General features: G+C 35.0%; 1 protein-coding gene across 1 annotated transcript; it reads right to left on the reverse strand.

Annotated features, from left to right (window-relative positions):
* Positions 1-12,070: 12,070 nt before the first annotated feature.
* LOC104221500 (probable small nuclear ribonucleoprotein G) lies at positions 12,071-18,100 on the reverse strand. Its single transcript, XM_009772576.2, has 4 exons — positions 17,922-18,100; positions 17,780-17,802; positions 12,631-12,752; positions 12,071-12,375 (listed from the first exon to the last, which is right to left on the reverse strand). The coding sequence occupies exons 1-4, from the start codon at positions 17,954-17,956 to the stop codon at positions 12,313-12,315; spliced, it is 243 nt and encodes an 80-aa protein (XP_009770878.1). The 5' UTR covers positions 17,957-18,100; the 3' UTR covers positions 12,071-12,312.
* Positions 18,101-24,532: the final 6,432 nt, after the last annotated feature.

The following is a 24,532-nucleotide window of genomic DNA, read 5'->3' on the forward strand; positions in this document are numbered from 1 at the left end:
ATGGTAACAATAATTAAATTTGTAAATGGGATTATAAAAATACGTGATCTATTCTCGAGCTAGTTATTTAGGGAAATTGATACTAGGAATGTGAAGTTTAACGATGAAGTTCTAGCTAAAACAAGGCAGTAATCAAACTGATGGGCCTGTTGCCCGGATGTAGGACTAGTCGATAAGGGACCTTGGGGTCGGTGTTCGGGTTGAGCTCGAGCTATCGAGGGCGATTGGGAATGGGATAATAGTTAAGATGTGATTAAATAAAGCTCTTTACAGCCAATACCAAGTGATAAAATGAAGAACAAGTAAGAAAGCGATAGATATTAAAGTGGCCTCAGACCAGTGAGAACGAGCAAGTTAGAAAGAGGAGAGAGAGAGAGATATTATTGATCTTGTGGAGAAATGGAGCAACATCATCTTTTTACAAAGTGGCATGGGTTCCCCTTATATAGGAGAGGGAATACCATATAGTACAGAGTGCATTGAATGTAAAGATATGGGGATGGGACGGCTAAGTAAGGTACTAGTGTTTACTGATTCTAGCTGCTTGCCTCGGGAATCCCCCATCCTCGGAACCTTCATTGGGTCGCGGACAAATTCCCTATCCTCGAAATCTTTGCTGGATCACGGAAGAACCTCGAGGGAGGGAGCTCAATCGTAATCCTGCAGCCTCGAGATGCTGATATGTCTTCCTGAATGTACCTTAATGGCGGGATATAGACCCCCTGATTTTACTGCATACACTTGTCTCTATGGATTTTTGGTATTGTTGGAAAGTATAAGCATCTAAAACTTCTTAATTGAGAGTAATTTGGCCTTTTATTGTATAAGATTTCAAAAAGAGATTTGTTCTTGAGGTAGGTGGTAGGTAATCTATTTATAATGTGAGTGATTGTTAGTAGGCATTCCCCCCAGTACTTCAAAGGCAACGTAGACTGAAACAATAAGGCTCTAGCTGTTTCAAGAAGATATGTGTGCTTCCTTTCCACCACTCCATTTTGTTGTGGTGTATAGGGGCAAGTCTTTTGATGAACAATCCCTTTTGATTGAAAGATAGGGTAGCTTCAGTATTAGTAAACTCTAGTCCACTATCATATCTTAAGGACTTGATGCAAGTTCTGAATTGGTTTTAAACTAAGGAAACAAAAGCTTTGGTAGTTTGGAGGGCATTGCTTTTACAGGTTAGCAGGTGAGTCCAAGTGGACCTTCTAAAATCATCAACCATAATAATGAATTATTTGTATTTATCATGTGTACATTCATAGTAAGGACCCCACAAATTCACATGCAAGATCTCAAAGATTCTATTTGAAGTACTAATTCTTTGAGGAAAGGGGAGCCTGGCTTGTCTAGCCATAGGACCAATTGAACAACCAAAGGGTTATTTAAGAGAGAAAGAAGCTGGTATGGAGGACATTCCTCTTATTTTTACAAAAGGCACATGTCCTAGCCTATTATGCCACAAAAGATTAACATCATTGACTTGAAACATGCAGGAATTGAAACCAGAACAGTGACCTTTATTATTCAGGGATGGATAATTTACAATTAACATGGATGATTCTGCAAATGACTCAAGGATGACCTATTTACAAATGGAAATGGATGAGAATGCAGGTTATTCAAAAGATGACTATTTATATCACAGGAATGAGTGGAAGAACAAACAGCAAAGTTGTTAACCAGACTATTGTTTCTCATACATCGAGAGAACAGCAGGTACAATCCATCCTTGACTTTACCAATCTCCAGATGCCTCTTCAGTGAAGGGGCCTGCAGAACACAAGCATTGTTAGTGAAAGAAGTCATAACTCATGTGTTTGCTCAACCAATATACAAAAATAAGATTGAATTTGAATGAAGGAATATGGAGTACTTAATAGAGAGTGATCTTAGGTGAAAGTTTTATATTTTCAATTTCTGTCACTTTTACTTTTATAACCATTTGGTAAAACAACCAATAATGGATAAGGTAGGATTTTGATGTCAGACGGTAAGGACTTGTTAAAGGTCATATGGTTTGAGGCTCCTGAATCTAGTATCCATGTATCAATTTTTAATTCAAAGCATCTACATGAAAGTTTACCAAAATCAATAGAAGATATGCAAACAACAATACCTATAAAGTTTACAGTATTTGTAGGGTTTGAGTTGTTTGAGTTCTCTCCATTATTGCCAAGTTGAAAATACTGAAGTAGATTAACAAGTTGACAATACTTCTCCTTAGTTAGACTTACATTCTGATTCTCATCTTGGGCATCTCACTCATCAAGCTTGCTTGTCATTACATCAGTGGGCATCCCTTGTACATTTGCTACCATCATTTTTCCTTTGCCTAAAGTTTTGATTGTGGTTTTGGGCATGCTGAGGATAACGTGCATTTTGATTAGAATTCTACCTATTTTGTAGATAACCCTGTAGCTTATAACACCTATCCCTAGTATGACCTGGCCTCTTACAAAAATCATACACAGGATGACCTTTGTTACTCCTAAAATAGTTGTAACTTGGTGATAAATTTGTTCTAAAAGGACTTTGTCCTGAATTGCTCACATTCAAAGAGGTAGACTCAATCGATAACTGATTATTTGGTTTGATCTCTCTTTGCTTTTCATCCTACATAAGTAAGGAGAAGGATTGAGCCAACGTAGGCAGTGGGTTCACCATAAGAATACTCCCTCAAACTATAGTATACACTTCATTAAGTCCCATGAGAAATTGTATCAACCTCCTACCTTATTCAGCTTTGCACATGTTTTCCTTTGCGCCACAATTACAAAGGCAGCTACATTGAGTCCTCTTGTTCAGAGTATTTAGCTCTTCACATAGATTTTTCAGCTTAATATAATAGCTACTGATGTCAAGGGCTCCTTGGGAGAGATCATTGATTTCTTTCTAAATTTGATACAATCTAGCACCAGTGGTTTGTTCATAGCGATCCTCCAGCTCCTTCCACGGTTCAACAGCATCACTCGCATATTTCACACTATCCGCAATTTCTTTGGAAAAAGAACTCAGAATCCATGAAGTGGCCATGTTATCACATTGTTTCTACTGCCGATAGGTTGGAGATTGGGGATTTGGTTGCTTGCATTCACCACTCACAAAACCTAATTTGTTCTTTACGGATAAGCCACGAAGTACACTACGTCTCCAGGATCTATACCCTATCCTATCAAATGGAACAGATACAAGCATAGCACCAGGATTGTCAGATGAATGCAGATACAGAGGATTACTTGGGTCGATCCTGTGCTCGGAGGCACGGCGACACTCGTACTAGCATTAATCATATCTTGTTCGTCGGTAATAGCCATTAGAACGCAAAATTAGTTGATTATTGATAGGAGAAAAATAATTGAAACTAAAACTTTGAGAGTTCTATGTGGTAGATTACTGTCGTATAAAGAATTGATCAAATTGGGGCAAATTGACCAAATTAGGTCAAACACCAGAAAGGAGAAAAGAGAAAAGAGGATTAGGAAATGGGTGAGAAGAGACGAGAAGGATTAACCTTGCTCTGATACCATGACAAGATTGTGACTGAGATCAGCTTGGTGGAGCTCAACCTCAGGTCCAATGGCTAACTCTGGAAGCTTCTGGAGAATCCCTGTGAGAGAGAGAGAGAGGAAGAAGACGAAAGCAGAGAAGGTCACTTTGATGAAGAATGAAGCTCAATTGTATTGAATTTGTACAATAACATATATACACATGTAGAGAGACTACCTGAAAGGTTGACAACTGTACACCTTGACTACTAACTACTGCCAGTTGTATCCCAACTAACTAACCAACTCTACCTTTAACTAACATACAAAATGAATACAAGATGAATAAATACAATCTCAATAGCCAAGATATTGTCCGTTTTGAGTTACTGGACCAACATTTGGGGGAATCACAATTTTGTCCCCATAATTTTAATTTAAAAGGTGACTCGAACCGTTAAATTCTGAATCATTTTTAAAATCACTTATAAATTCACATCCTAGTATATGTGTTCAGTGGATAATTACCATTTTTTATTTGAGTCAAGATCAAACTCTTCTCTCGTGTATTTTTTAGCCATGCAATGGTAGAAATGATGAACCCAACGTCATCTCTTTTCCAACATTTTGTAAACTTTACTTCTTTTATAATTTGTGCGACTTTCTTTATTTAAGTTGTTGGTGTCGTCAGAGTATCAGGCTGGTCAATCAACTAGTTTAATCACGAAGTAAATTATATTTGTTATAATAATAGTATCGTACGTAATTCTCTCCCTTCAATATGTATTTACTTAACACCTTTTATTATATGGTAGTATTCGATTAAACACTTAGCGACCTTAGGTTTACGGTTTTAATTACGTGGGGAAAAAAGGAAAAAGGAAAAAGAAAAAGGTGAGTGAATCAGAGATGTTAAATGGCTACTTAATCGATGGATTTCAGTAATTTCCTTCTTAGATTCAGTTCATTAATATCGGTAGGCTAATTAAGACAATAATTTACTGCTCATTTTCATTTTTTCAGTTTGAAATTAAGTATTGCTGAAACATATTCAATTCTATATTTCTTTGTTAATCCATTGATACATCCTCTTAAACTATAACTTAAAATTATTGAACAAGAAATTAAGGAGCAAAGGTAATAAGAGACTGAATTAAGGCTTTCTAAATCTTTAGACTGAAACTGTGAAAGGGTACATTTAATTTGTTCATAGAGATAGAAGCCTAATAGTAATAATTTTTCCCAATAATACGAATAAACAAGAATAAGGTTTTCATAAACAAACTGGAAATTTAACTTAAACACTTGGGCAAATTCAATATAATCCCCTTCTTCAATTTTCATTATCAGTTTTCGTCCCCATGTGAATTTCTTGTTTCATTTTCTCTTCATTTTCCACTGCCAAATCTTGAATCTTATCATCACCTTCATTATCAAATTCTCCGTACTTTCTTTTCCTGCATCACCAGCAAATCACTAGCTTAAACATTGGAAAATAATAGATAAATGATGGTAAAAATCCACGAAAATTACTCCTCTATTTCATTTATATATATGGCCGGCGAAAGAAAGGAAAAAAGTTTAAAGGTACATAGTTTTCAAACATAAAAAAAGTGTCATTCTTTTTGTTACAGATTAAAAAGAAAAGAGTAATATATATAATAGAACAGAAAGAACCGTTAATCTCATGAAAAAAAAAATTGTACTTAAAACAAGTTAGTGATCACCTTTGGGTTTAAAGGTGTCTCATCAACCAACATTTTCATGTCACCATTTTCCTTGTCATTTTGAGGATTTGGCAAAAGAGGAAGAAAGCCATCTTCACCAAACATCTCATTAGCCAAACATGGATTATCATCAGATTTATCATTAGAGGTTAGTTTCTTAAAGAACTTTTGTTCTTGAGAATCTAACTCTGCTATGAACTCTCTAAAAGTGCACAACTTTTGACTAGCCATACCTTAATTTTCTTGATTCTCAATGGAAGTACTCGTAGTTTATATAGAAAGAAATTTTTTTTTTTTTTTGGGGGGGGTGGGGGGAGGGGGGTTCTTTGGAGTATGAGGGTATAAGGGGAATTTGCATTTGAAATTTGAAAAAAAATTAAATTTTATTTGTTTTTCGAGAGCAGAGAATAGGTGAGTGGTTAATGAATGGATGATTATCAATTAATAGATGAAGTTAATTATGATTAGCTTAGCAAATTGCTCTTTACTAGTGTTGTGAATATTTTGAAAAAGAACAAATAACCATTTGCTAAGAAAAGCCTATAATATAACATGTATAATAGTGTCAATAACGCGTAATTTTACGTTTTCTTTTGCTTGCTCTACTGTACGAGTCTCATTCTTTCTTATTTAAGATAATTTCAAAATAGCAAATTACTCAATATTTTTTAAGGTAAAAGCTCATGCATAGTATTTTAGTGGTACACATCAATCAGTAATTTACTAACCATATCTAATTAAAGCACCATAATCTAGTGGTATTGCTAATATCTTCACTTAGAATATTTGAATGAGTAATATTAATAATTAATCATAATATTCAAAAATACGTTGCAGGTGAGAAACAGTGACCTATGGTGAGTCAAACAGTTTTTCATTTTACTATAACTTTTTATATATTGTTTAAATATTTTTAATTATAGAAATTATGTAATTATTTTAATATAGTTTCTAATTTTATCAGATTTGTATTTTCTCTTTGTAAACACAACAGAACTGCTGTAATAATACCAGATTTCTTTACACAAGGGAGGATTTTGTGATAGTGCAAATTTTGAATTCAAAATATTTCAGTCAACGTCCAAAATCCTGTCTTAAGAAGTAATAAATTTAATACTAAAGCTAAACAAGTCACTTAACAAATGAAGTAGATAGCCTTTGAGCGTCTTGCATTTATATTTTACATACTAACACCACGCATTTCACTTTAATTACTTGCGAAAACGGATTAATTTCAAAATTTCTGCTTAGATGTTATTGGCCTAAATTACCATTGAGAACCCAGCAAGAAACTTGTGAAAATGTATATTTTTAACCGTTTCAAAAATAATAGCCGATAAAATATATATTTTTTATATATGTGTATTATATACATATTTTATACACGTTTGACTAGCGAATGCAATTAGTTTTAGCCGACCGGCCAATTTTATATTTTGCCCGAGAAACTTCCCATAAAATTAATTTTTTTGCGAGAAAGTCGCGAAGTGCTTCTATATCTCATGAAAGGGCAGAATTTCTAACAAAAACTTTGCATCTCTTGCTTTAAAATTAGCCATTAACATCTTGAGATAACTATTGCTTGACGGAAATTCACTTTTTCGTAATAAGAACGTATTAACTCGTCCCACTTTAATATTTTGGAGGTGGACAAAAAATTTGGATTAGCCAAAATGGGGAGAAATTCAAAAATAGCCAGATTTACAAGTGGGTCATTCAAAAATAGCCGCAGTTTCAAAAGTGATCGAAATTTAGCCACTTTTCATATAAAGATAAATCTGAACGAAAACACTGTTCAATATCCGAAAAAATACTCCAGTATAATATATTGGAGTTTCAGTATACTTATGTTGGAACTCCAGTATAGTTCCAATATAATATACTGGAGTTCCAGTATAATATACTGGTCCAACAGAATATACTGGAGATTGGTGCTCCAATCTCCAGTATGTTATACTGGAACTTTCTGTGTATTGGAGTTCTAGCATAATATGCTGGAAGTTCATAAACAGGTGCACCGATCTCCAATATATTATGCTGGAACTTTTTGTGTTGCAGCAAAATAGTGGCTATTTTTCAATTACTTTGCAAACGCTTGCTATTTTTGAATGAGTAATCCGAAAAGTTAGCTAGTCCATACTATTTTTACGTTAATTTGGGATGTATGGACCCGTTAATGAAATTATAACCAATCAACCCAATTCTGCCCATTAATGAATGGAATTTTTACCTTCTATAGCAAAGGTTAACACCTTATTTATTTTAAATAAATACCATTTAAAAAAATTATATTCTATAGATACTTTTTAAGGTTTATAGCAAAATATTTAATTTTGGTTACCTCCTAGCCCTAAACCACTAAATACGCTAATCAGTTACACTATTTTCTTTCTCTCACTACTTTGATACATCACATTCTCTTCCCCCATCCCATTAAAATTTCCGATCTCCTCCTCCTTCCACCGAATTTGTGCAAAGTATGAAAGATTCAAAAGGTAACCAAACACTTTATTGGTGATATTATGTGCAAGTATGAAAGATTCCAAACAGTTTAGGTCTATGTCTTCTATGAATTTGCCGCCGATAAAGGTTCATGTTGAAGAGAATCAAAAGGGTGGAAATTTTGAAGAGCAATTTTCACAGATGACTCTTGGGGTAGTGAAGCAGAAGCATGATGAAGGAGGATTTGTGGATTTATCTTCACCGCCTGCGACGGCTGTTTTAGTGCCAATAACGGAATGTGTCAATTCCAAATCTTATGCAAATTCCGTGGAATATGAACACTTCAGCATATGAATTGCCATGGAAAAATCAATTCTTTTCTACAAATTTGTTGAAGTCCTAGAGCACCATTCTGCATCAGTTTTAATCAGATACATACACCTGCAAGTGTCGTATTGTGCCCTCATCAAGACTAAACTCTTCCTTTTGCCCAAAGCCAAAACATATATACAGTGAGTCTTGCCTTTGAGTGAATTTTCTAATGGTTGTTGCACATTTTGTTGAGGTCTTGACATATACTTCTCTTGGTAGTCCATCTGATTTGTCTTCCCCTGATTCAGTTTCAAATCAACTTCATCAATCCAGAGCAATTCCACGTGACATCCAAGCCACAACTTTATCTTTCGCGATGAAGAAGAACATTTTCTTTTAATATATTTCAATGTAATTTCAACGTATTACGCTGTAATTTTATTTATTTTATTGTATTCATTGTCTTTTTTTTTAATTGTAATTCAATGTATCTCATTGTATTCCATGTATTTTATTGTATTCTCTGTCTTTTTTTCATTGTATTTCAATATATCCCGTTGTATTCTATATATTTCATCGTATTCACTGTCTCACTATATGCCATGAATGTATTCATAAGTTTATTTTAATTAATATAATTTATGTATTCAGATGTATTATATAATTCCTCTGGAGATTGCTATGTTTATGGGATATTTTTCGGTTGAGGATCTTTTTTATAACTGAAAATACAAAATTTGTGTGTTATAATTGAGTTTGTTGAGTTATATTAGGATTCTATTATGTTAATTGATTCACTTCCCGTTTTAAAAACAGTGTAATCCCCTATTTCACGCCGTGAATACAGGCGAATACAATAATTTGTCCAGCTGTAATCCCGTGTTTCACTCCATGAATACAGTCGATACACTCGAATACAACAACTGATTAGCTGGACTTCCCTGATTCACGCCTATTTTTACTACTGTTTTCATGAATACAATAGCTTAAATACATCAAATACAACTTATAACCACATAAAAGGTATCTATAATCCGTAATATAACAAATAGTATTTACTACTAAAAGATAGTGTTTTATGAAAATTTCCCTTAATGAATTCATCCCCGATACAACTCGATCAAACTTGGATGGGTTGAATAGATTATACTTATATTGGCTAAATAAAAGAAATTTTTACGTTCCTATACACTATATGAAATTATATTACCCTCCCTACTCAAGTTATACTATAATTACATATTATATACCCAATTACCATTTATGCACATTTTAAGAGAATTAATGATAATAATTAGTGTCCTAAAATCACTCTAACGTATCTTCCACTCCATCATATTTCTCTCTCCACATCCCCCCCCCCCCACGTATCTTGCACTCACCCACGATTTTCTCTTCACAAAATTCAGAATCCCTCCATTAACGCATATTTCCTCTCTTCTTCCATAAGCATTCTAAATATTTACTCTCTTCTTCAAAAAAATCACCTCCATTAATGTTTGTGCTTAGCTTGATTTTCAATGAAGAATAAAATAGCTTCAAAGAACAACCCTAAAAAAGGCAAAGGAGTCGATATTCCTACATTTGATTTGGGTGTTCTCTTAGAGAATTCATCCAAAAAGCCATTATATGTTTGAATTGGGTGTTGTAGCAAAGAATTAGAAATTCTCTCTACGTCTCTCTCTATCTCTCAATCCCTAATTTCATTAATGTAAAGCAAAGAAAAAGAGAGCAGCAATTCTACCATTGACCACTATTAAAAAACTTTGAAGCTTTGAATTTGAATTTGGGTTTGAAAAATCATTATTTGTTTGGATTGGATGTTGTTGCAAACAATTGGGAATATGGTTTGGAGTTTATATCTCAATTTTGAGGGTATTTTGGTGAAGATTGGACTTGCTTTTGGCCGAATTTCAGATTGAAACTCGAAGAAGAAGAAGAAGACATGATATACATTATATTTACGAAATTGTAGAACAATTGTAGAAAAATTGTATTCTGTTGTGTGTGTGTGTGTGTGTGTGTGTGTGTATATATATATATATATATATATATATATATATATATATATATATATTATTTAACTATTGTATGAAAGTTGAACAACATTGTATAAAAATTATATTTTAGTTGTATGATATTGTAGTTGTATATAACTGAGTAGAAATAATGTATGAAAATTGTAGGTAAGTTGTATAATATATAATTAGTTGTATGAAATTTGTTTTTACTATGTATAAATCAGATACAAAATATACAAAAGACATATTGTATAAAATTTGTATTTAAGTTGTATGTTAATGTAGTTGTATTTAACTGGGTAGAAATAATGTGTGAAAGTTGTAGATAAGTTGTAGATAAATTGTATCATATATAATTAGTTGTATAAAATTTGTTTTTACTATATATAAATCAGATACAAAATATACATAAGACATATTGTATAAAATTTGTATTTAAGTGATATGACATTATAGTTGTATATAACTGGGCAGAAATAATGTGTGAAAAATTATTAAAAACCCCCCAACAGAACCAATAATATTCTTGGAAAACCCAAGTTCAATGTTAGTTTCATTCTTCCTGAATATCTTCTATTTCTTATCCCACATTTATTTAGAGAAAATCATACACCACTCTCATTACAGTGATGTTAAATTTCTCATACCCATATACTCTTCTGAGCTCCTTTCCTTACTTTTTTGTTTTGATTATTTTTTATTTTTTCTAAATTATTTTTCTATTCTTTTTTACTCAATTACACATATATAGGAGCCATGTGATCCGATCTTTGAAAAGATCAAACTATGATGCGGACCGTACAATAGCCTTAAGCTTCTAGGGATCAATTTTGGTTCCTGATGGCCCCCTTCTATTATTATTTTTTTTCTATTAATAGATTCATTTTATCTTTGGATATTTTATATTTGAATTACTCTCACATTTGAGGTAGAGGGAATGAGTAGTGATTGGTAAAGATGGATGGAGTGGAAAAGGATGCGATTATGAGAAGTTATTGGAGTGAGAGGCGTCTGGAAGATATAGTTATATTTAGTTTTTCAATTTTGCTACTTCTTAATTTGTTCCAAATCAGCATGGATGATTTAAGGCACTACCGATGATTGGAGAAAAATAAGGAAAGAGAAGAAGAGAAAAAGAAAAAAGAAAAAGGGTGTAACTAAATCCTTTGATTAAAAGCACAAATAATGAATTTGGGAGCCTTTTAAGGTGGATTGTATATATTTTACAAAACTTGTTTATGCCAAGTAATTAACTAAACATGGATGTTAATGGTAATAAAATTTTAAATAGTGTATAGGAATGAAAAAAATCCTAAATAAAACACATCTTAGTTACTTGTAGAAATGACATCAGGTAGCCACTCTAAAAGACTACTATTTAGAAATTAGCAAGTGAGACTAAAAAATTTTAGTTTAATTTTTCAGGACAAAAATATCCTGAATTATCCTAAAGTTAACATTTTTAATTAAAAATTTCAAGACAAAATAAATACTAATTAATCTCTAAATAGCATCCGTGAGATTGTATCTATTGGTTTTTCCACCAAGTGGTTTTTGACTTTTCACTTAAAAGCTTTAACCTTTATTTGTTCAAAAACAAATCATAAGTTTAACAAGAGTAATAAAAGCTAATAAAAGCAAAAACTTGATTTGATGACTAAGATACTCACCGCATTAACCATATGATATTAAAATATATAGCCTATTTACCAAGAATTAGTATTACATGAAGCGCTGATAAATAAGATTTTGGTAAAATGGTCACCTTTTTAAGTACGAAACTCTTAAAATGTTGGGTCACTGAACTGGGTAATTCGCTTATCTAGACATAGCACATAATATAAAACTTTAACTGCTGGACAAATAAATCTGCAAAATATAACAAATAAATTGCTCTTTTTTCAGGACTTAACAAACAAATTACTGTCATTTTATGTCATCCCTTTTCCGAAGAATAAGCACTTAATTTCTCCAGTTTGTCAGAAGGTATCTTTCTATTTTTTCGCCCTTCCATTGAGAAATGGTACTAAAAGAGAGCGCATATTTTTATTACTACTGAAAATGGCAGAAAACACCTTTTACCTTAGAGCATTAAAAAGGGTAATCATCACATTATGCTCATTTTAATTGGGGGAAAAAATGAAATACAGAAATTACATTTAGTACATAGTGCTCTGTATGAATAGAGCATTGACGAACAAGCTTAGACAGAATTTGATTGCCATGTTAACTGTTATCTAGTCAAATACTGAATATCTTGGTACAAATATATGTTCCTTTAAGAGCAGCAGCAGAATCTAGAGCATACACAAAGATACCTTAGAGCTACTGCGCTCTGGCAACTGGCTCCAATGCTTCAATAGTCAGCACGCTATTACCGCGAATTACCTGAAAGAGAAATTAAGGACCAGCTTAAGTTCACTTATGGGACATCTATCCTTATGGAGCTTTTCCAGATTTAAGAATAACAGTTAAAACAACAAAATCTCATCAAATTAGAAAAATCAAATGCCGTTCCAAAGGAAATAGGCTTGTTGATTATATATTAACAGTTACATCTGCATAAACAGATGTTAGATCCAAACATCCAGAGGTGAATCGCAAAGAGGAAGGGAGAAAAAGAAAAGGGAATAAGAGACTCACCACCATGCCAATTTCATTCTTCTCATTGCCATTAACTTCAACGGTGTTGTCAATGACCAAATTCATGAACTGATCAAACCCACGAAGAGTGCCGACGACTAAGCGGTTGGCATTCAGCTTGACTGTAAAAGATAAAAAGCATTACTCAAATGTGATAGCAACCTCATAAGGCAATAACTAACAGAGGAATGTAAATTTTAAAAAAACATATGCAGACCATAAAAGTTGATTCTCACTTTACAGAGAAATTTTAAAAAAGAACTCTGTTCACTTGCACTATTAACAAGCTCTATGTAGGAATGCATGTAAAGTTAATGCAAAAGATGCATTTCCAGCTTCATAAAAATGAGTTATTTATTCAAGCAAAGGGGCATCTATGATTGGACAGAAGTTGCACTTCCAATGGAAAATGTAATTAGTTTTAAGTTTGTATGCATTTCAATGTTGTCTTTTTGGAGCAATATGGCAGTTGTACATGACACGCAAGATGTTAAGGCCATGCTCAACTTCATTCCCTCTTTCCACAGTCAGTACGGACTTGTTTTTATTGTAATTCTCACACCACCAGCAATCTATTGATGCTGGTTTCATATATAACATTACCTTAATTATCAAAAGATATCTAGCAATTTTGCATGGACAAATATAAGCAGTGCAGAAGATAGCAATAGCCAAGCAACTATACTTCATAGTGCAGTTTATCCCGAAACTTAAGAGCCCTAGAAACCACTTAAAAAATATTCTTTATCTTCAAACTAGTGACTAGTTCAATGAACTAACATTAAAATGATCGGACATGCCTTCCAAATGATTGCTTTGTTGCAGTTTACCCGAGTTTCTAGTGAAAATGAATCACGGGAAGTCTGATTCAACATAATAGTTCTGGCCCTCTGCCTCTGGTGAACAGAATTAGACTTCAGAACCAACCAACGGGAGTAGTTGTACCATCAATGATGAGCCATGGCTGAAATCCAATTTCATGACTGGCATACAGGGTTTGAAGCAAAAAGAAACTAAGGTAGAGTATCAGGCGATTTTAAATGGTTTAGCCTGATCCTTCTTTAATTTATTCATTTATATTTGGGATGCTTTTCCTAATAAACTTTTCCTTATCAAATAAAGAAAAAAAGTGATGCCCTTACAAAGAATAAAGTGTATACTTTTCGTGTAAGTCATAGAAGAGGGTAACAACTGAACAAGACAGATAGATTTTTTTTTTTTTCAATTCAAAAAATCTATCCGTCTTGTTCAGTTGTTACCCTCTTCTATGACTTACACGAAAAGTATACACTTTGACAGAAAGCAAAGAAAATGCAAATAAGGAGAACGCCTTATAAGAGAGGATAGGAAATTTTGTCCAACAGATATCAGCTGAGCTAAGACTCAGCAATTTTAATACGGTTCACTTACTCATGAACTACAACCTCCTCCTAGCTTTACAGGGATTGCTTAAATAACTCATGAATTGTCATATTCTTCCCTTTTCCACTTTATTTCTAAGAATAGTAAGAATTTGTTTTCAATGTAAGAGTAGAGCAACATTTCAAAGATAATATTGCCTAATCTAGTAAGGAACCATGACATACAGCACTAGTTCCAGCATGAAATACACGAAGAGCCAAGCTTATCAATACGTGGAAAAGAAAAAAAATGCTCCATGCTTATTGAAGTTATGTATTTTTTTATGACCAAGAAATCTGTTGGGCCAATTCTTAGGACCAATAGTAGCCTTTGGAACTCGAGGATAATAGATATGCCCCTCTACCCTGCTCCACTTAAATACCAGGCTTAGTTCGCGTAGCCCATGCTCAAACCTGTGACCAAAGCCATAAATTTCTTAACCTTTGCCACTTGAACTAAGCCCTGGGTCCAGATGTTATGTATTTTCTACAACCTTGAATAATGGACTTCTCTTTTCTTCCCTGCTTAGCTACACCCAGGGGCGGATGCACGTAGGCCCAAGTGGTGTCACATGACACCGCTTCGTCGAAAAATTTGACTAATTTCGGTTATGGTAGATGATATGCAAAAGCAAAATAAGATATAGTAAAAGTCAAGTGACACCACTTAACAACCTGGTTCTCAGTCCAGTGGTCCAGCCCCCGGTTCCCTTACTGAAGGTCGAGTGTTCGATTCTACATGCCTACATGATTTCTCACTTATTTGTGTTTATTTTTGCTAATTAAAAAGAGAGCTTCAGTTAGCACTTAGCCAAAATTCAAACTGCCGACCTCTGCCACAAAATACAATGAACAAGCTAGTAGAAAAGACACTTCTATGATGATTAAGTAATAAGAATTATTGTATCTATATGTAAACTCCATTATGCAATTTTTGACTGTGTTGGCTTGCTGCTACTATCACCGTCTAAAGATTAATTGTGACACCGCTTACGAAAAGTTCTGTGTACGCCCCTAGCTACACCATATAGGGCATTTAGTACAGATGTACTTGCTCCAATTATGCAATATTGCAAGCACAATGCAACTTGACCCAATTAGGAAATACAACATTATCCAACTTTTGAATGACGGTAAGAAGCACCTCCAAGAATGCAGGTTCAAGAATGTGTGTTGTATGTTAAAGATAGAGTAGTATGACAAAGAATTTTTGACCCAAGAGTGAAATATGAAATCAAAGGTGTACTAAGGAGTCCAAAATATCTCCATGCACTTTGGCTTTACAATGAAATCATGATTTTGCTGAAGCAACCACAAAACATTGAGTGAAGAACCGTGATAACTATCATGAACAACCCAGTGTTATAAATAGCGCTCGCTACAGTGCTAAAAGCGTGTAGCGATGCGATGCGAGGCAGTGTCGCCATTCCTGGTCTGTTGCGTTGCGATGAAGAAAAGCGAGCACCTATGCCTTTGTAGCGAGAGGCGCTGCGATGCGAGAAGCGATTCGAGGCGTCGCTATTTGAATATAACGCAAGAAAAGGCATATGTTTATTACTAAAAGTCTAAAACAACAAATTAGGGCTTGGGTTAAAACACTTCTCATGATACGAGCAGCGACCTTCTTCTCCAGTTCTCCTTCGACAAAATTAAGGCTTAGGTTCACATCTTCTTCTTCTTCCATCGTCAGCCATCAGCGACCAGGTATGTTTCTTTCTTTTCTTTTCTTCTTCTTCTCCTTTCTTCTTCTACTTTCTTCTTCTGCTACTTTCTTCTTCATCACTGGTCTTCTTTTTTCTTTTTCTTCTTCTTTCTTCTTTCTTCTTTCTTCTTTCTTCTTTCTTCTTTCTTCTTTCTTCTTTCTTCTTTCTTTGATGTTTTTCTTCTTCTTTCAGCTCTATTTTCTATTTTTCTTCTCTTTCAGCCCAGCTCTGTTTTTCTTTCTTCCATCATCTCTTTCGGCTCTGTTTTTCTTCTTCTTTCTTTGCTTTGTTGTTCTTCTTCTTTCTTTCTTTCTTTGCTCTATTTTTGGGTTCTTTGCTCTGTTTCTTCCATCATCTCTTTCAGCTCTGGTTTTTCAGAGCAGAGGCTGTATTTTTATTTTTATTTTATGCTCTATTTTTCAAAATCAAGCAAAAGCAGTCAGGCAGTAGCTTTAATTTTTTTTTTGATGCTCTGTTTTTCAAAATTGAGTAGAAGCAGTCAGGCAGTAGCTTTAATTTTTTCTTTTGTTGCTCTATTTTTCAAAATCGAGCAGAGGCAGTAGCTTTAGTTTATTTGTTGCTCTGTTTTTTCAATTATAGATTTATAGTCTTATAGAGTAGAATTAATTGAATATTGACTTGATAATTTTTTTCCATAAAACAGCGTTGAAATGGCGTCATCCGATAGTAATTAACGAAATGATATAGCTTGGAATTATGCTATACAAGGCTCATCAAGATCCGCAATTACATGTGTGTTTTTAGTTAGATGTATATAATATTTTATGTTTTTGTATAAATTGTCGCTTCACATCAAAAAGGCGCGCAGTTCGCCTCAGTGAAGCGGGCCCTCGTCATTATTTGTCGCCGCACGCTATCCAGAACACTGGAACGACCTTAAGAGGATAATAATAAATCGAAATTTCCAAGCATAAACAACTAAAAAAGCTAACATCAGTTCTAGGATGTGTATGAACTACGAAGTCTGCCTTTGGGCTTGAAATGAGACTGATTCTCTCAAAATCTAGGTTTTACTGACTTCATGTCATATAGGTCTAAAGTTTGTGTAGCCAACTTGAATTGATCTGACAATGTATCTAATTAAAAAGAAAAAGGAAAAAGGAAACATAGCAAAGTATGTTTCCAATTAAAGCGAGTAGGGTTGTGGTTCAACCACGATATTCAAAATCAAACCCAATGTATATTTTGTTTCAGAGGAAATTCTTGAGAACACTATGCAGCTGCCTTAACACGCTAAATAGGCATCTCTAGTCAATGCCGATTAGTTCAATATTTATCAGCTAAGTCATGCATGATTGCAGACTATAATCACACACATTGGATTCATCCTTGGCCTACATATATTTCTGAGAGGATGATTTATCATCATGTCTCGTCCACAGATGACATAGAGTGTCTATTTTGAATAATGTCTAACAAAAGATAATGACCCGCGCATTAAAAAGGGTTTTGACAGCCCGCGTTTCTTATAGCAGGTAAAAGTAACACAAGTTATCGACACACTGAAATAGCAGGTAAAATTAATACTCCCTCCGTTTCAATTTATGTGAACCCATTTGACTGGGCACGAAGTTTAAGAAAAGAGAGAATGACTTTTGATCTTGTGGTGTAAAATGAGGCACATATATTTTGTGTGGCTATAAATCATTGTGTAAAAGTAAATTGTTTCCAAATAAGGAAAGGGGTCATTCTTTTAGGCATGGACTAAAAAGGAAATAGGTTCACATAAATTGAAACGGAGGGAGTATAAGTTATCCACACTGAAACATCATAGGTTTACAAACGCATAGGTGTATGCAAATGTTGGCATATCACTTGAATTGAGGAATTAAAGCAGCATAAACAAAATATAATAAGAATATGTATCAATCGCGTAAGCATTGCGTAAACCCTAGAGGGGTAGTCTACTAAAGGCCTGACCTAAACTCCTAACAAAAATACTTAAACCCTAAATAAACTGCAGCAAGAACAAAGTAACTATCCAAATAAAGTAGTACGTAAGAACATAAAGCATTAGTAACTTACTTTGAAGTTGCTTGTCCATATACCTGTGGAAAGCAAACAAAACGCAAAATATTTAAACGAATAAGAAATCTCCATATTTACATAGGAAGAAAAACAAGGATAGGAAAATGAGAAGCTAAGGTCCATGAGAGAAAAAACCTACTTTTTGAGATCCGGAGGTTGACCCGACCTGCTCATCCTTTCAACCCTTGTCTTCTACTCTTCGCTCACTGCTTGAGGAGATGGAGAATGCAAGAATTTTGTTTTTCAGAGTCCCGGTTGAATTGTTTTTCAACTCTCAATCCCGCTTTTTATTCTGTGACCTTTATTTTAGAAAAACCCAAGCCCATTCGGACTATAAACCAGGCCTAATTTTACGAGTCTAGCTCTGAATTCAATTGTGACAAAAATGATCCCTTATATTTGTGAAAATAGCATGGGCTAGCCAGTTTACGGACTGATAATAGAAAAATAACCAGCATTTACAAAATTAAAAAATAATCACTGTTTTATGTGGAGATAAAATATGGAACAAAAATACCCTAGTTGTAACACGGAAAGTTCCAGAATAATATGCTAGATTATAGATATCTTATATATAAACTTCCAACATATTATGTCGGAATTCCAGCATTTGCAATCTCTTATGTAAAAAATTCGAAATTCGGCTTATTATAATGGAACTTTTTCGGAGTTCTAAAGGTTTTTATATTCATATTTTATCTTTACATGAAAAGTGGCTAAATTTCAATTACTTTTGAAACTATGGGTATTTTTTAATTACCAATTGTAAATCTGGCTATTTCTAAAAAAATCCATTATATTTGGGTATGTGTGTTTAAATAATCTCTTAAATATACTCTTCTACGATGTTGATCACTTACATTTGTTAAAAATGAGTACTTTTGATCTCCATCAACTATGTCACGACCCAATTTTCCACTATAGGTCGTGATGGCGCCCAACGTTACCGTTAGGCAGGCCAACGGTGAACTATCAATTCAGTGATTCATTTTATTGTTTTTAAAGTCATAAGTCTTATTGAGTAGAGGATGCAAAGCGTTTAAATCATGAATACTTATAATATTAGTAAGATATAAACTAAAAGATAATAATATCAAGTTAAACTGTCACGACCCAAAATTCACTAATGGTCGTGATGGCGCCGGACACCATTGTCAGGCAAGCCGACAACAAATAGCTAGTAACTTTTCGTTTTAAATATTTCTGAAATCACTCCTTTTATACGTTTAAACAATACATAATAAATTTCACTCAATAAATAATGAAACATTTAACAATTTTAAATTTCTTAATAAACCTATAGATATCCCAAAACCCGGTGTCATAAGTGCATGAGCATTTACTAGGGAATGAAATAAAATACAGTAACTGTCCGGAATACAAGTGGACAGAAATGAAAATACAATATGATACTCTGAAGGAGACTCTGCTGGCTGCGGGTCGTCTCGATAAATGTAGCTCACCTAAGTCTCTGTATCAACCATGTCGCTATGCCACTAATCCACTAGCCACATATGAACCTATGCAACAAAAATGCACAGCAAGTGTAGTATGAGTACGAAAACAACGTGTACCCAATGAGTATCCCGTCTAATCTCGAAGAAGTAGAGACGAGAGGTCGACTTTGACACTTACTAGTGGTCCAATAATAATATATATTTAATGCGAGTAATCGTGGATTTATTAAGAATGGCAGTAATTTCAAATAAGCCACAAACAGGTAAAAGTTCCTTTTTGTATCAAGAATCCTCCGGATTCATAATCTATTTATTTTCAATTATCCCAAGTGGGTGAGAGCAAATATCAATATCAATAAATCTCAAGGCAAGCAATACAAGCATGCGCAAATCATGCCGAGGACGTACGGCCCGATCCAACAATATTTAAAATGTGCACTGCCAGAGGGTCGAATTGCGCGAACCATAGATATTTAATCTACCGAGGCGTTCGGCCCGTTCCGAAATTAAACACATATAAACAGTCAATCAAGAAGTCAACAGAGAACAATTATCCAAAGAAAAGCCAATTCTCTTTTAACAATTTTATAAAAATGAAGTTTAATCCTTTTAGAAATTCATTTACCAATTCGATAGGATTTAAGCAATTCATCTGTCAATAAGGTTACAAATATTCCAAGTATAGCATGTTTTTGGATCCTAGACTATCCGGACTTAAACATAATAGTAGCTACGCACGGACTCTCGTCACCTCGTGCGTACGTAGCCCCCACAAATAGGAGCACATAACCAATTATTTCACATATGGGGACAATTCCCTCTTACAAGGTTAGAAAGGAGACTCACCTAGCTCCGAAGCTTATATTCTGATTCAAGAACGCACTCAAACATCCAATTCGGAGCCGAACGATCCAAAACTATTCAAATAGGGTAAGAACCAGTCAGTACATGCTCAAAAGTTCATATTCTAATTGTTAAACCAATTTTCCAACCCTAAATGCAAAGTTCCTAATATTCATCCTCGGGCCCACGTGCCCAGATTCTAGAAATTTTTGAAGAAAATTGTTATCCATAACCTAAGGATCAAGAATATATGATTTTTACTCCATTCCCTAACAAATTTCGTGGTTAAATCTTGTTTTTACCAAATTCTAGGTTTTTCATCTAAACCCCTTGATTTTCCCTAATTTTCACATGTTAATCTACCCATAATCTATGTATTTAACTTATGATGTGTAGAAATTACTTACCTCTTTGATGATAATGGAATCTCTTCTCAAATGCTCTAAAAATCGCCTAAGGCCAAGTGGGAAATGAAGGAAATGGTCTAAGTCTCGGGATAAAAAGCCCTGAGTTCCAGTCGCAGATGTCGCATTTACGATAATTGCATCGCAAATGCGAAGTCTAGCCCACCCTGCCCTGGTCGCATTTGCGACAAGATTCTTCGCAAATGCGAAGGTGATAGCCTCGCAAAATCGATCCTTCGTTCGCAAATGCGAACTTTCCCCTAGAAGCACAGGCACGCAAATGCGAACAAAAACTCGCAAATGTGAGGCCGCATTTGCGACCAATGCATCGCAATTGCGATCATACCAGTACTAGCAATCCTACTTCTTAGCAAATTACTCCGAAGCTATCCCGGATCACACCCGAGCCCCCGGGGCTCCAAACCAAACACCCCCACAAGTCTAAAAACATAACACGGACTTGCTCGAAGCCTCAAATCACATCAAACAATGCTAAAACCATGAATCGCACTGTAAGTCAAACTTAATGAACTTTAAGATTTCAACTTCTACTTTCGATCTTTAAACTCGTCAAATCACATCCGATTAACCTCAAATTTTGCACACAAGTCATATTTGGTATTACGGACCTACTCCAACTTCCAAAATCGGATTCTGACCCCGATATCAAAAAGTCCACTTCCAGTCAAACTTCTCAAAAACCTTCAAAATTCTATCTTTAGCCAAATGACTCCAAAATGACCCACGAACATCCGAATTCACTTCCGATCGCGCTCCCAACACCAGAATCACCATACGGAGCTATTCCCAGACTCAGAATCCCAGACATACATTGATAACACTGAAATGCACTTCAACCCAAACTTATGAAATTCTTCCAAAATGCTAACTTCCACAATGGGTGCCGAAACATTCCCGGGTCTTCCAAAACTCGGTACGGACATACACCCAAGTCCGAAATCATCATACGAACTTGTTGGACCTTCGAATCCCAATTCTGAGGTCGTTTACTTAACAATCCAATCTTAGTTTATTCTTTTAACTTAAAGCTTCCGAAATGAGAATTCTCTTTCCAAATCAACTCTGAATTCTCCGGAATTCAACTCCGACCATGCGTACAAGTCATAATACCTGAAGTAAAGCTGCTCATGGCCTCAAACTGCTGAACGATGCGCTAGAGCTCAAAACGACCAATCGGATCGTTACATAAACCATAAACAACCACTAGAGTATCCTAAAACCCGGTGTCACAAGTGCATGAGTATTTACTAAGGATTACAATAATAATACAACATATGTCTGGAATGTAAATAAGACAAGATAAGGTAAATGGTATGATGGAGACTCGGTGGGCTGCAATACGTAGCCTGGAATGCAACTCACCATAAAGCCTTCTCAGTAGCTACGCCTACGCGTCTAAATGACCACCAAATGAACATGTCAGATCTTGTGCATTTAGTGCAGAAGTGCAGCATGAGTACGTAAATCAACGTGTACTCAGTAAGTATCTAGCTTAACCTTGGAGAAGTAGTGACGAGGGATCGACATCGATACTTACTAGAGGTCTAATAAAGCAGTATGATAAATTATAAACAGATATGAAGTACAACAGTAGTAGTGAGGTAAAAATTGTAACTAACATAATATTTAATAATTTCTTTTAACGATATAAATTTCTCAATCTCGTATCCTATATCAACAACTCGAAAAATATCAAGTGCCAATATTAAATGGATAAGGAATACCATATAAAATGCCAGGCATCAGTAGAAGTAAAATCTCGTGAATATCGGATTGCTAACGATATAATGCGCGATTATGTCGAGGTCGTATGGTCTGATCTAGAGTGGTGTGTATATTGCCGAGGGTCGACCGGCGCGAACCAGAGATGCATCTCAATATACTGTCGAAGTGCTCGGCCCGCTCCACAAGAAATGAAGGAACTTATCAAATTACTAGTTGCGTGCTTACAATACAAGTACATGAGCATAAAGTGGGTACACCCTTTACCGTTTATCAAATATTTTGCCGACAACTCAAGGTGTTAAGTCTCGGCCTAAAATATATTCCTAAATCAATTTCAATTATAAATTCACTTAATTAAGCTAGCAAAATGAGTTCAGATAATTCAATTGTTACATGATAAAGTCCTAAGAGCCCGTTTGGACATAAGAAATTTTTTCCTTTTTTTCAAATTTTTTTTACTTCTTTTCGAAATCAGCGTTTGTTCATAAAATTTTTAATTTTCACTTGAAGATGCATTTTGGAAACTTTCGAAATTTTGAAAAACTCCAAAAAGATGTTTTTCAAAATTTTTTCACTCAAATCACTCACAAAACTTCAAAAAAAACCAAAATTATATTTATGTCCAAACACAACTCTAAATTTCAAATACCATTTTCACTTGAAAATTTCTTTCCCCCTATTTTGGAATTTTACAATTTTTATGTCCAAACGCCCACTAAGTCTATCCGGACATAAACATGCTTTAGCTACGTACGATCTCTCGTCACCTCGTGCATACGTAGCACCCACAACTAGTAGCACATAATAACTAAACCACCTAGGGGGTAGTTTCCCTTTTACAAGATTAGACAGAAGACTTACCTCGCTTCGAAGTTCCAATAATCGTCTCCAAAGCCTCTCTAACTCCTCAATTCAAAGACAAACGATTCGAAACTAGTCAAACAACGTGCAAATCAATCAAAATATACTACATTGTATATACTTTAACAATTTATAATAATTCTCAACTCCGCTCGAAAGTCAACAAATTCAACCCTCGGGCCCACGTGCCCGGATTCTGAATATTCTTAAAGATAATCATTACCCATAACACCATGAACTCAAATATATAATTTATTCCTAACTCTATGTCCCATTTCGTGATCAAAATTCAAAAATACCAAATTTTAGGTTTTCTACCAAAATCCCATAATTTTCCACAAATTTCCATGTTAAATCCTTATAGAATCCATGAAATTAACTTACAATGTGTGGGAATTACTTGCCTTGCAATAGATGATGAAAATCCCCCCTTGAAAAGCTCTAAAAATCGCCCAAACCATGTGAGAAGTGGAAGAAATGAACCAAAACCCGCAATAAAACAAGTCTGCCCAGTAACTCTCTTCTTCGCGATTGCAGGCACGCCCTCGCGATCGCAAAGGCCAACTTTGACCAGCTGTCAAAACGCTCTTCGCGAACGCGATGGTCAACTCCCCAGTCCCTACGCGAACGCGACCAATCCCTCGCGAACGCATAGGACAAAACACCTGGTGCCCTTCCCGCCTAACCTTCTGTGTGATCGCGATACACTGCCGCCCAAAGCTTCGCGAATGTGAGTGCCTCTTCGCAAACGCGAAGCACAAACTTCCTGACACCCACAAGTCCTTCGCGAATGTATCCCTTTCTTCGCGATCGCGAAGAAGGATGCACCAGACACTAGAAACAACAGTCCAAACATGGCGAAATGGCTCGAAACTATCCCGAAACACACCCTAGGCCTTCGGGACCCCGTCCAATCGCACTAACAAGTCCCAAAATATAATACAAAATTACTCGAGGCCTCAAATCACGCCAAACAACATCAAAACTATGAATCGACGATCGAAACCTTATTTCAACTTCCAAACATTCAAACTTTGACGAACGCGTCTGATTCATACTTAAACATTCCGGAATGACGCCAAACTTTACGTACAAGTCATAAATCACGATACGAACATATTCCAAGCTCAGAATCCCAAACGGACATCAATAACACCAAAGTTCACTTCAAATCAATCTTAGAAAATTCTAAAACGTTCAAAATGCTAACTTTCCACAATAAGCGTCGAAATGCTCCCGAACCACCCGATACTCAATCCGAACATATGCCCAAGTCCAAAATTATTATACAAATCTATTGGTACCTTCAAATCCCGATTCCGAAGTCATTTACTCAAAAATTAAACCTTAGTTAACTCTTCCAACTTAAAGCTTCTGAATTTAGAATTTTCTTTCCAAATCAACTCCGAACTTTCCGAAATTCAATTTCGACTATACGT

Source organism: Nicotiana sylvestris, chromosome 5 (assembly GCF_000393655.2).
Source record: "Nicotiana sylvestris chromosome 5, ASM39365v2, whole genome shotgun sequence".
Classification (NCBI taxonomy): domain Eukaryota; kingdom Viridiplantae; phylum Streptophyta; class Magnoliopsida; order Solanales; family Solanaceae; genus Nicotiana; species Nicotiana sylvestris.